This window comes from Tupaia chinensis, unplaced genomic scaffold (genome assembly GCF_000334495.1).
Source record: "Tupaia chinensis unplaced genomic scaffold, TupChi_1.0 Scaffold000028_1, whole genome shotgun sequence".
NCBI classification, from domain to species: Eukaryota; Metazoa; Chordata; class Mammalia; order Scandentia; family Tupaiidae; genus Tupaia; species Tupaia belangeri.
In genome coordinates, this window is record NW_006159458.1 from 6,014,071 (window position 1) to 6,028,531 (window position 14,461).

The 14,461-nt window shown below is 38.3% G+C and overlaps 1 protein-coding gene across 2 annotated transcripts in view; it reads left to right on the forward strand.

Moving 5' to 3' along the window:
- Positions 1–374: 374 nt before the first annotated feature.
- The window catches only part of KRAS (KRas proto-oncogene, GTPase), a gene marked incomplete at its 5' end in the record, with an annotated part of 42,689 nt that continues 28,602 nt past the window's right edge, over positions 375–14,461 (forward strand). For both annotated transcript variants that reach the window (XM_006140292.3, XM_006140291.3), the window contains 1 exon segment: positions 375–496. In XM_006140292.3, the coding sequence (XP_006140354.2) occupies positions 375–496 (122 nt within the window).

Below are 14,461 nucleotides of genomic sequence, written 5' to 3' on the forward strand. Positions count from 1 at the left end.
GTCTACAGGATATAGAGCACTGTGCTAGACACTTACACTAAGTGAAGTCATGGTATGTTCCTTTGAGAGCCATTAGCTGCTGCGGAACAGCAGTGTGGCTGGTTAGGTAGAATAACCTGAGTACAGGATAAGAGCCATCCTTATACTCTGTGTGCACGTTTCTTAAGTGGAAGGGTTTGTAAAAGAGTACAGTTCATTATGTAGACACCTGTATATTGTACTGGAGTTCTCATTGTTGAATTTGATAAGATATTTTGAAATAATTTTCCATATAAAGGAAAGTTTGTTTAAAAATTGATAAGAGCATTTGAAAAAGCATTAAGTCGTGTGTGACACATGTTCTAATTTAGTCACATTTTCATTTTTATTATAAGGCCTGCTGAAAATGACTGAATATAAACTTGTGGTAGTTGGAGCTGGTGGCGTAGGCAAGAGTGCCTTGACGATACAGCTTATTCAGAATCACTTTGTGGATGAATATGATCCTACAATAGAGGTAAATCTTGTTTTAATGTTATATGTATGACTTACGCAGGACTGTCCTTTGGCATGAAAAGGTTTCTCTGATCAGTTTTGTGAGTACGTTTTCCAAGGTAATTATCCTGAAAGTTACTTTATTTGAAATGTACTTGGGTTTCAAGGCCTCAACTACAGTTATATATAACCATAGATATGGGGAGCCCTGTTTCTCTCAGGAGAATGTTAATGTCACCGATGTTTACTCTAGGTCAGTATATCTGCATTTTTAAAAAAAATATTATTTATTACTATTATTATTAGTAGTAGTATTGGATTTTACCAAACAGAGAGGGAGAATGATAGTGAGAAAGCGAGCCACCAGGTCCGGGACTTGAACCATGGTCGGCCATGTGGGAGTCCAGCGCCTTTAACCACCACACCACCTGCCAGCCCCAGTATATCTGCATTTTGATTAGAAGTATATTTTGGAGTTTTCCGAGAGGGTTAAAAATGTAAATGTGCATCTGTTGTGTACCTTAAGTCATTCTTTTTAATGCAGCTTTTATTTTTATGGTTTTTTTTAATATTTTAATGTCATGTGTAGATGTTTGATTGATTTTTTACTGGTGAAATGTCATTTTAAAACTTAATTAGTTGTATTTTCCTGTTATTTTTTTCCCCCTCAACATTAAATCTACAGCAACTTGATATATTTTCTAAAGCTCATTCTTCTCCTAAGGGGTATGAAGGCGTTCCATACCTAGTTCTTTCTTTTGCACTGTGGTCCTTTTTCTCATGGAAATGTTAGGATTTTGGTTTTTATTACAATTTTATTAATAAGCTTTTGAAGTTACTCGTAGACTTATTTAGTTTCATGAAAACTTACCAAAAAAGGCCAACAACATAATAATAAACTATATAAGGCCTGGAAGAGACCTTGAGAGGTCAGGTAGTATTTCTCTACTGCCTACAAGCAGACTGGTCTTAAATTATCCCAAGCAGATAAGGATTTATTTAATCCCAAAGACCTGCAAAAGAGGTTATTCCATAACCGTCTTTGTTAACTCATTTTCAAAATGTAATTGTTAGTATATTTTATGTATATTCTGAATCTTCCTGTTAATTTAACATCAGTGGAAATGGAATGAGTACATCACCTTGTCTTTGAAATATTGTTACATTGTTAAGATTATTTCTTAGGCATTTTTGCCCGCGGGAAGTATTCCTGATCCCTTAGCTTTTATTCTAGATCTGATGTACCAATTCTTAATCAGTTCTTAAAAACTGCCCAGACCTTTTTTCAAGGTCCAGACTGTGGAGTCTAGAACAAGCCAAAATGCCCTATAAAGGTACTGTGCTGGGTAATGTTGTTAAGAAACACTTTGTCCTGAGGTGGATTCTGAGGGAATTGATGCCCTTGGGAAGATGTTTATACAATTTAGAACTTATTTAAGGATTAGATAACTGTTTATAAGAAAATGTCAAATATATTTCCCACTATAAAAAAATGGAGAAATAATGCTTACACATGGAAGCAATTTTTATTAGACTTCCATGTTTCCAATTTTAAGAATTTAGTAGATGAAAAATGTCTAATTAGTGGGAACCAGCAGTTAGCGCAATGACTATGTTGCTGGACTCCCACGTAGTCGACCGCGGTTTGCGTCCCGGACCCGGTGGCTTAAAATTCACACCGGGCGCGTGTGAGAGAATGGAGGAGAAGGGATTGCAGCATGACCATGCCCCCGAGGGGTGATTTCTCGCTTTCTGTCTCTATGTCTCTCTCTGTCTGTCTGGTGAGTGCACGCGCCCTATAGCGTAAAACCTCTCCCCCCCCCAAAAAAAAGTCTAATTAGTAAAGAAAAAATGTCAAATGGCAGTAAATTACCCTATATAATAATCTTTGTATATTAACTTCTTTTTTTTGTTTTTTCTTAGAGTTTTTTTTTGCTATAGGGCGCATGCACTCGCCAGAGAGAGAGACAGAAAGCGAGAAATAACCGCCCCCTCCGGGGGGATGGCCACGCCACAGTCCCTTCTCCATTCTCCTCTCAGGATCTTGGGCACACATGCACATGCACCTGGCATGAGTTTAAGCCACCGGGTCTGGGACTGGAACCGCGGTCAACTACATGGGAGTCCAGCGACATAGCCATTTTTCTAACTGCTGGTCCCTATATTAATTTTTTATAAGCCAATGCTGTATTATAGTTTTTTTTTTTCCTCCTCCTCTGAATAGAATTGAATAATTCACCTATTTCAATCTATATTACAAATCCGGGGTTTTTTGGAGTACTTCCCACTTATGTCAGATGTAGAAGTAAGTTTTAATAGAGTTGAGGTTAAGCATGGAACTTTGCCTGAAGTTTTGGAAAATGATTTTAACACAACTGCCCCCCATATTATACTATCTTGGAAATTTTATTATACTTTCTCCTATCAGAGGTTATGAATGCAGTTAAATAGATTAGGAAATCTTTTACCCAGAATTGTTAAAATGCAATATAAATCTTAAAGAAATAAAGTTAATAGTTAATGATTTATTTAGGAGGAAAGTAGAAAAAGTTTATAAACTCAAGTCTATAATTTTTATTGTAATTTCTGCCATATCAGAAGGCTTGACTCTTGGAAGGGTTGGTTACCTGTGAACTTTGAAACTGACGTTTTCTCACGTAATTAAACCACTTGGTAAAAATGTATCTGAGATTATCTGTTATCTCCAAGTTACAGTAAGTCTCTGAGGGACCTGATCACATTAAGCTCTTGGTATAGGCCAACTGTATGAAAGGCAAGAGAATTTAGTTGAATTTAATAAATAGTTGATTGAAAAAAATACTGATTCCATCTGCTCTAAAAGGTTAAAAAGGAGGAAAAGCAATTTCACTGTTGCTGTTTAGTTTTGATTGATGATAGTATGGGTCAGAAAATAAATTAGAGCAGATGTAGATTTTGCACATTTGGATTTCTGATCAGTTTTCCTCATTTAAAAAAAGGAAAGAAATTTTCAAAAATTTCAAGTGATACATTATTTTTTAATGATTTAGAATTTGCAAAGATTTACATTAAGAGGTAGATAAGGTAAGGGTAGATAATCATTGTTTCTTTCATTTCATAGATAAAAGTAGTCTCTGAGAGATTCTAAGTCACCCAAGGATACTTTGCTAGTAAGTGATAGGATTATAATTTAAACTTTCTGAGACCACATTAAGTAGTATTTCCAGTGCACTTTTTATGTAAGTTGAAAGCAAAAAATTAGCTTTTACTCTAAGAAAATAATTTTTTTTTTTTGAGAGATTTTCGCTATAGGGCACATGCGCTCGCCAGAGAGACAGAAAGCAAGAAATCACCCCCCAGGGGGGATGGTCACGCCGCAATCCCTTCTCCTCCATTCTCCTCTCGGGATCTTGGGCACGCACGCACACGCGCCCGGCGTGAGTTTTAAGCCACCGGATCCGGGACGCGAACCATGGTCGACTACGTGGGAGTCCAGCGACATAGCCATTACGCTAACTGCTGGTTCCCAGAAAATAATTTTTTGAGGGGAGAGATTTTTTGCTATAGGGCACATGCGCTCGCCAGAGAGACAGAAAGCAAGAAATCACCCCCCAGGGGGGATGGTCACGCCGCAATCCCTTCTCCTCCATTCTCCTCTTAGGATTTTGAAAATAGACTTATGCACGCATGCAAGGTGTGAATTTTAAGCCTCCTGGTCCAGGACTTGAACCACAGGTGACTATATGAGAGTTCAGTGATGCAACTATTATGCCTTTTGCTGGTCCCTGTCTAAGAAAATATTTTTAATAAAAGGACGCTTACTTAGAATTATCAATATACCATAACTGAATTCAGCATATCTAGTGGCAACTTAATGGAGTGACCTGACATCGAATTAGATAGGCATGACTCATTGATGGGGTGTGTTTATATTTGAGACTATCACCTTTACTTCTATTCTGAAAGAGTTTATCTTTTATGAAGTCTACCAAAGAGTTCCAAAGATAATGAAATACCTTGAGATAACGAAATACCTCCCGAGTGGGGAAAGATCATGACAAACTCAAAACAAGCCCCCAAACACAATATTTGGTTAGAAATATGTGCTTTTATAGATTAGAGATCTTTTGTTATCAAAACATATTTCCTGAAGTGATTTTTCCCCCAAGGAAAAATTTGGTGGAAGAAGAGAACTCTTGCCTTAAAAAAAATAATAATAATAATTACAGAGATTAGAATGATCAGTTGATCCATTAGTATATAATGAGTATTTACAGGATATAATGTGCTAATAAAAATGAATGTAGTAAAAATAAATTTTTCCCTAGGCTCTGATTCTTTGCTATCTGTATGCTTTTGTTAATGTGACTCCCTCAGTCTAAGTTTCATGCCCTTCTTTGTAACAGTTTCCTATTTAATAGAGAAGAGTGCACTCATAATTGCATTGATTTGTTCCATCTTTAGTGCTCTCAAGCAATAGAAAAATTCTTTACCAAAGTTTATTTTTTAAAATCGTTTTTCCATATTAAAAGATCATGACAAACTCAAAACAAGCCCCCAAACACAATATTTGGTTAGAAATATGTGCTTTTATAGATTAGAGATCTTTTGTTATCAAAACATATTTCCTGAAGTGATTTTTCCCCCAAGGAAAAATTTGGTGGAAGAAGAGAACTCTTGCCTTAAAAAAATAATAATAATAATTACAGAGATTAGAATGATCAGTTGATCCATTAGTATATAATGAGTATTTACAGGATATAATGTGCTAATAAAAATGAATGTAGTAAAAATAAATTTTTCCCTAGGCTCTGATTCTTTGCTATCTGTATGCTTTTGTTAATGTGACTCCCTCAGTCTAAGTTTCATGCCCTTCTTTGTAACAGTTTCCTATTTAATAGAGAAGAGTGCACTCATAATTGCATTGATTTGTTCCATCTTTAGTGCTCTCAAGCAATAGAAAAATTCTTTACCAAAGTTTATTTTTTAAAATCGTTTTTCCATATTAATTATAGAAGTTGTTTTACTTATAGAATAAGGTATTTTGATTATAGAGAGAAAAATTGTAAACTAGCATTGAAGAAAGGTATAAGTAAAGCCTTACATGTTACAAATGTCCTTTTCTGATTTTATGCTTATATATCAGTAGTGACTAATGAGAGTAGGTGGGTGACTCTAAAACCTTGGATATTTGGCACCATTTGGAGACATTTTTGGTTATCAGGACCTGGGGAGGGAAGGCTGCCACTGATCTCTCGAGCAGAGGCCAGGCAGGTCGTCAAACTCCACGGTGCACAGGACAGCCCCACAGCAACAGTGAACTGGCCCAGAATTTCAGTCATGCTGAGGTTGAAGCCAGCCCTATGTGTGTTTCATATATTAATAGTTTTAAACATCTTTGTATAATTCAGACCCCTATAAGGTTTGTTAAATTTTCAAACATAGCATATGTACAAACTGCCTCTTGTAAACTAACCATACATTAGGTTAGCTTACCCCAGTGCATTTGAAGTACACACAGTAATTTTGTAAATGTATTTCTCTTCAAAGCTATGGCCAGCACTCCGGTAGCAGCTCTTCCCCCTTTTGTGAGTGCCCTCTACTGGTCAGTTTGTTCACTTAAGCGTGTCAGGTATTCAGGAACAGGAACAATGAAATCCTGAACTTGGATATTTTTCATATTTAAACTCTGGGTACAATCAGTGTGTAAGTATATCACATTTCTTTAAAAACTTTATTTTATATCATTGATTTTTTTTTTTTTTTTTTTTTAGAAATTCAAAATAACACTTTTACACTCTGCTGATAATAAGATAACCGTATAGACTAGTTAGGCCTAACTATTTAAGTAGGTAAATATATTTAAGGAAAGGAAATGTGGCAGTTATGAGAAATGAGAGTGATTCTATTGTTCACACTGAGTTTACTTTGTCTGAAGGACTGGAAAGCACAGTGCAGCTCTGGATTTCTTCCCGAGCACAGAGGAGCTACACTTTAGAGAGTCCAGAGCTTGGTGGTAGGTTATAAGGGTATTAGGGAAGGACCTATTCGGAAATGGCAAATTGTGAAAGCTCACATTTTGTGGATTTTTATAAGACTGTAGACTAGTTGTGGAGCACCTGAGTTTTAGAATAAACTAACAGAAATTTCAGGCACTATATTTAGGTCAATTTAAGACAATGACAATGGGTATTTATTTAGACCTAAACTTCAAAATTTATTAGACGAGCTTTAGTCTACCTTGGGTATTTTTCTTTTTTTTTTGGAAAGGTTTTTTCGCTATAGGGTGCGTGTGCTCACCAGACAGACAGAGAGTGACATAGAGACAGAAAGCGAGAAATCACCCCCCCAGAGGGGATGGTCGCGCTGCAGTCCCTTCTCCTCTATTCTCCTCTCGGGATCTTGGGCCAGACCGGCATGAGTTTTAAGCCATCGGGTCCGGGACGTGAACCACGGTTGACTACGTGGGAGCCCAGCAACATAGCCATTATGCTAACTGCTGGTTCCCTACCTTGGGTTTTTTTAAATGCAAAACTTTTTTTTTTTTTTTTTAGAGAGATTTTTTGCTATAGGGCGTGTGCGCTCGCCAGACAGACAGAGACAGACATAGAGACAGAAAGCGAGAAATCACCCTCCAGGAGGGATGGTCACGCTGCATGCAATCCCTTCTCCTCCATTCTCCTCTCGGGATCTTGGGCACGCACGCACACACACGCGCCCGGCGTGAGTTTTAAGCCACCGGGTCCGGGATGCGAACCACGGTCGACTACGTGGGAATCCAGCGACATAGCCCTTACGCTAACTGCTGGTTCCCAGGAATAGTTATATTCTTGATGTTAATAAAATTAGTAGGAATGGATATTAGAGAATAAAATATTTGAGAGGATTAAAGAAGGATATAGTAAGTACCTTAGATAACATTAACTTTTTATTTTGAAAAATTTTAAGCCTATAAAAATAGAAAATAGTACAGTGAGTACCTGTTACCCTTAAACTAGATTCACTGGGTAAGGTTTTGCCACAGATCTGTGTATGTATCTTTGTATGTGTGTATATGCCTATGTGTACGTACATGGAAGACATATGTTTATTTTTGATTGAACTATTCAAGAATAAGTTGCACATACTATTACCCTTCACCTCTAAACTTCTATCTTCTAAGATAGATCTATAGAGATGGCCTTTTTGCTCGTCAGTCCCTGGCTGCTCTGTTTTTGTAGAGTTTTGTTGGAGAACAGCCATGCTCGTGTGCTTACATACCATGTATGGCTGCTTTCTCTCTCCAATAGCAGACTTGAGTAGCTTCAACAGAGAGCAAAAACCTGAAAGATTTACTGTCTGGTGCTTTACAGACAAAGTTCCCCAACCTTCTTCTAACAACAAGAATATTTCCTTGCATAACTATAATACAATGATGAAATTTAGGAAATTCATCATTAACATACTTTAACATATAGTCTGTATTCAGTTTTTGTCATTTCCAACAGTGTCTTCTAGGTAATTTTTTTTTTTTCTGATTCAGGATAAAACATTAGTTATTATGTCTCAAAAGACTCTCAATCTAGAAAATTTTCTCAGCTTTTGTCTCTTATGACAATGGTACTTTTCTAAGAATTCAGGCCAGTTGTTTTATAGAATGTTCTCTATATTTATCTGATTCTTTCCTTGTGATCGGATTCGGATTAAATATTGGGTCATCGGAAAAGTCATGACACATTTTTGCATAGAAAAACATAGAAAAGTGTGTCATGACTTTTCCAACACCCCAGTAGTTTGAGCAGAGTGGTACATAAGTGATGTTATGTCCTCTTCATTATATTTATCAGGAAGCACATGATGCTGGTTTGCTCTATATTGATAACACTGATTTTTTTGTTGTTAGAGTGGTAGCTATCAGATTTCTCTCTGTAAAGTTATCTTTAATTCCTTTATGATTAATAAGTATTGTGTGGGAAGACATTTTGAGACTATAGGTTTCCTGATCTGACGTATTTTTACCCAGTAGGATTTAGCATCCACTGATAATTCTTGCCTGAATAATTGCTACCATAGTAGTTGCAAAAAGGTAATCTCCTAACTCTGTCATGACTTCCACATTAATTAATTGACATTTACTTTAAATAAGGACTCTCATTTCTCTTCTCTTCCCTTATTTACTTTTTAAAAAAATTTGTATCAGTATAGACTTCAGACTTTTCTTTAATTCAAAGGGTTGACATCTGTTACTGTAATTGCTGATTTTGATGACTACCCTTGTATTTTTTATATGACCAGTGAAATCCTTTTCACTTTGGCTCTGTACCCTTTTGACATGTCCCCATTAGTCTTTGAGTTCTTCCTTACTCTTTGGCACACGTTGTTCTGCGTTCATCTTGTTCTTTTCCCTGTCCCTTTCCTGAATTCAGCTATTACTCCAGGGAGCCCTAGTTCCTTTTAGTGGAGAATAGTATTTAGAAACCGAAGATAGAGGAATTAGATGTTTATTGCCACTGGTGTGTTACTGCTTCTAGATCCTTTTCAATGCACAGAACAAGGAGACACATGTTATTAAAAATCAGGAGTTCACTATTCTTACTCACCTTTCTCTGTATCTTCTTTCTACTACAGTGAGGACCCTGGTTCTGTCTTTCATAAATGTTAGTAGTAAACCGTACACAGCTATGATAATGGGAGTCTTTTTTTGTTTTGTTTTTAAGCTTACTATAGGGCATGTAACTTGGCAGAAAGAGAGAGAGAGAGGGAGAGAGAGATCACTCCCCCCAGGGGAATGGCCATGCTGCAGTCCCATCTCCATTCTCCTCTTGGGATTTTGGGTACACAAACACACTCACCTGGCATGTATTTCAAGCCCCTGGGTCTAAGTCTCAACCATGCAGTTGGCCATGTGGGATCCAGCTGCCCTAACCACCACACTACTGACTGGCCCTCCTTATTTTCAAAATCTGTTATGCAAGTTTTCCTTGAGTTTAATCAGATTTTTAAGTTTGTTTATTTATTTCTTCCATGGAAAAGAGAGAAACAGCACCCCCAATAGGGTCTTGATGCTAGGATCCTTAGCCAGCCTCAGATCATGGGCACACGTGTAACACCTGTATATTCCATGTGCTCTGAGAGATCTCCAGATGGGAACCTGGAACCTTCTGATGGAGGTCACCCTAACAGTGTTGTGTTTTACCACTGTGCCACTGTCAGGCCCCTAAGACTTTTGAACTAGTTTTATCTCTTGGGAGTAGTACACATTTTATTCTCTCAAGTCCTAAACTAATATTTAATGTTCTCATAATTCCAGATATCCAGCATTTGGTAAAGAAGTCTTTGTTTTCTTTGTCTTTACTCTTAATGAATGTCTAAATTTTTACTAGAAAATTTTGTCATGAGAACAAGCTCTTTAACACTCTGGCTCTATAATTGAAACAGAATCCTTCATAATCTTTCATTGTAGATCTTCTTTCCTGGAGCTTGTCCAGCTCTGTTACATTTCTTTCTTTCAAGAGCTTATGACCAGTTTTACAAAAATTTGCAAATGTAGATGCCCACTGATTTTATATGGACAAGATATTGTTTCCGTACATTTTCTAGAAGCCAGTGACCTTCTCCCTTTTTTAGCTTGTGCAATATAATATAATACAATTAGCTTTTTATAGCCCCCCCCCTTTTTTTTTGAAAAGATTATTGTGGTCTTTAATCCAGACCTTTATTCATGGTTCTGAATGTAATCATTTACCCACTTTTACAGCTGAAGGAACAATGGCTTAGAGTACATGAGAGATGGTAGTTTGCCCAAGCCCATACCACATAAGTGGAGTTCTGTGGCTGCCCGTAGATTGAGGTCTATGTCCAGCCTAGACTTCTATCCTAAGCACCACATCTGTATATCAAGCTGCCTATAGGTCAAAGCCAGCAGCATAACCATGAGCATTGGGAATTCAGCATTCCAAAATCAGACTCTACTCTTCCCCTCTGTTTCCATCCCCAGTCAATAAGTTCTGCTTATTGAGATAAAATATCTTAATTATAGCTCCATTTTTATTGAGAAAAAAAATTGAGGTATAATTCTTATAGCACAGTGTTCGCTCTTTGAAATTGTACAGTTCACTGGTGTTTAATATGTTCACAAGGTTGTCTAACCATCTCTACTGTCTAGTCCCAGACCATTTGTATCACTCCAAAAAGACTCTTGAAGAGTCACTCTTTAATTCCTTCTTCGGGGACCAACAGTTGGCGGAATGGCTGTTTCTGAACTACCATGTAGCTGACCACGGTTCGAGTCCTGGACTCAGTGGCTTAAACTCACGCCGGGCACGGGACCAGCAGTTAGTGTAATGGCTGTGTTGCTGGACTCTCATGTAGTTGACTGCGGTTCGAGTCCCGGCCCTGGTAGTTTAAACTCACACTGGGCGCGTGTGCGTGCATGCCCAAGATCCCGAGAGAATGGAGGAGAAGGGATTGTGTCATGGCCATCCCCCCTTGGGGGGGGGGTGATTTCTCGCTTTCTGTCTCTCTTTCTCTCTCTGTCATTCTGGCGCGCTCACGTGCCCTATCGCAAAAACCTCCAAAAAAAAAAATCATGCTGGGTGCATGTGTGTGCGTGCCCAAGATCCTGAGAGGAGAGTGGAGGAGAAGGGATTATGAGGTGCCCTTCTCCCCTGGGGGATGATTTCTCGCTTTCCGTCTCTCTGTCTCTCTCTTTCTGGCGAACACACGTGTCTTATAGCAAAAACCTCTCCACCACTCCCCACCCCCCCAAAAAGAATCCTTCTTCCACCATCCTCTAGTAATTACTAACCATCCATCTCTCTGGATTTGCCTGTTGTGAATATTTTATATAAATGGAGCCATAGAGTAAATGTCTTTCTGCATCTGATTTCTTTCAGATAGGATAATTTTTCAGGGATCATCATGTTGTTGCATACTGATTGCTATTTCATTCCTTTTTTGTGGTCAAATAATACTCTTTTGTATGCATATACCATGTTTTGTTTATCCGTTCATCAGCTAATGGACATTTGTGTTGTTTCTTCTTTTGACAGGTTTTAAAGTGTATTTCTTGAGAGGGAGGGAGGGGAGAAGGGAGGAGAAAAGGGGAAACAGGCACCTTCAACAGGGTCTTTATACTGCAGTCCTACCCTTAGCCTTGGCCAGCATGCCGACGCGTGTCTGGCATGCAAAGGGAACCTTGGGATCTAGACCCCAGGATCTTCTCACATGACTTCAGCATCATGGAGCATTGCACTACTGCTGTGCCACCGTGGCCAGCCCTCTTTTTGGCTATTTGAAATAACGCTGCTATAAGCATTTATGTACAAGTCTTCATGTGAACATATTAGGTCACTGGAAAAGTCATATGTTTTTCTGACAACCCAATATATTATCTAGTACTCTGGGATATACATCTAGAGGCAGAATTGCTGTGTCACATGGTAGCTCTGTGATTAACTTCTTGAGGAAATATCAAATTGTTTTCCATGGTGTCTACATCATTTTTATTCCTACCGGCAGTTTATGAGGATAGTTCTGCGAATTTTACCTGGTGTTTTTCGAATTTATTTCATCTCCATATACACTGTGGTTGCTGCCTTAGTTCAAGCTTTGTCATTTCTTCTAATAACTCCCTGCTTCATCTCCTAGTCTGGTTCCTGTCCTTTCCTTCCAGTTCTTCCCTTTTTCTCTCCTGTCTTTCTTTTCGTCCTACCTTCCTTCTTTGTATTTTTATATTTATATGCGTTAAAAGTCCAGTCAGGAAAATAGAAACCACACTAGATGTTTCAGTATGAAGAACTTCATATGGAAAATTGGTTAATTGGATGTTAGAAGAATGAAAAGCAAATGAGGACACTAAGGTAACAGTAATTTTGAGAAGTGGTCTCTAGGATTTGGGGCATGCAGGGAAGATTTTTGGTTTATTGGTTCAGAGAAGGGACCCCATGTTGCTGAGGCATAACTCTGTGTAGAGGTGGTGCTTTATGCTGCTACTGGTGCCTCTGAGTGGGTGAGAGGAGGCAGCGATTTAGTATAGGACAAAATTCAGAATTCCTTGTTATGGCATACAAGATCTTCCATTAGCTGACCTCTGTATGATTGTCCAGTTTGATTTTTTAAAGAGGTTTTTTTGCTATCAGTGCCTGTGCGCTCACCAGAGAGAGGGAAAGTGAAAAATCACCCCTCACAGGGGATGGCCACACCATAATCCTTTCTCCTCCATTCTCCTCCCAGAATTTTGAGCATGCACGCACACATGCCCGGCATGAGTTTAAAGCCACTGGTCTAGGACTCAAACCACTGTTGATCATGTGGGAGCCCAGTGACGTAACTGCTATGCCATCTGCTAGCCCCCAGATTGACTTTTTTCTACTAGCTCTAAGCTAAAGTTGTATCAGATGCCTTTATTACATGTACTGAACATGAGGTTTCATGTTATTCATGTTTTTTCTTGGCTTTAGAATGGCCTTCCCTCCCCGACTCTCCCTCTCTCCCTCCCTCTCTCTCTCTCTCTCTCTCTCTTTCTCTCTTTTTAAGTTTGTGAACTCGCTAAAGATGAAGAGAGAGAGGGAAAGTGAAAAGTCACCTGTCAGAGGGGATAGCCAAACCTTCTCCAGTCTTACCCTGAGATTTTGGGCAGGCATGTAAACACATGAGCCCAGCATGGTTTTCAAGCCAGCCAGTCCCGCATACACAAACCAGGCAGTCAGTCATGTAGGATCCAGACACCTTAAGCTCTGTGCTACTGCTGACTCCATCCCTAGTCTTTCTTTATTCATAAGAGCAAAGTTAATCTTTTGTTTGTCCTTCATATAGTGTTACATTTATTTCAGTTTATTTTGATTATTTGTTTACATTTATATCTCTTCCTAGTTCCCTGTGGTTAGAAACTCTAATACCTGGCATAGTATGTGACATCCAGAATATTTTCTCTAAGTATCCCTGTGATACAGGGAGAGTGGGGTGGGTAGGTGGAAAAGAGCTCATAACCTCTGTTTACATCTGCCCTTTCCTTGTTCTTCCCTATTTTCATTCTGACATACCAGATTATTGCATATTCTGACTTAGAGAGAACTACCTGTCTACAGCAACATTCAGTGGCTCATAACCAGTAGTGTGGAGCACATCTTCTTTATGGAGTCAAGTGATCTTTTAGAAGAGTAATGTGAGGTACTTGAGCATAAGAGAATAAAAGCAAATTTCATATTTTCCTTTAGGTGTTATTAAGCAATATATGAAAAGCATTTGTATAGTTACCACATTAAGTAAATTTACAGTTTCGAAAATAAATCCCCCAATAATACAGTAGCTGACATTTTCGGCATATGCCTACTCATTGACAAGAACATCTGATGGAATCAGGACGAAGGTGGAGATTAACTGGGATAGTGCTTATGATGAGCTAATCACAGTATTCGACATGTAAGTAAGGCCTCGGTAAATGTTGACTGCTATAATTATTGTTAATAGTACTAATAATGTTATCTTTAGTAAGTTACTAGTTGTTTTTTTTTTTATATTTTTTGCTTATTTTGTCTTCCAGTGTCAATTACTTGCCTGACTTGGAAAACTAAGTTGAGTATGTGGAAGATTATACAGAATAATTCAGTTATTTTTTCATTATGCAAGGAAAATGACAAACTGATGTTCTGGTCAATGATTTTATCTCATCTTGATTTATCCTTAACTTTCAAATTTCTCATAATGGGTCTACAGATAAGTTTTTGTGCATAGAACCGTATTTACAGGCATGTAGTAAACTGGAAAATAATTTCTTGTTTGTTTTTTTAATTTGCTGTAGGGTTCATGCACTTGTCAGGAAGAGAGAGAAAGTGAGAAAGCATCCACCTGGAGGGATGACCACATCACAGTCCTCTCTTCTCCATTCTCCTCTCAAGAATTTGGGCATGTAAACACACACATCTGGTTTTTTAAGTCACTGGGTCCAGGACTTGAACCACACAGTCGACTATCTAAGATCCAGCTACCTTAACCTCCTCACCACTGGCTGGCCCTGGGAAGCATTATT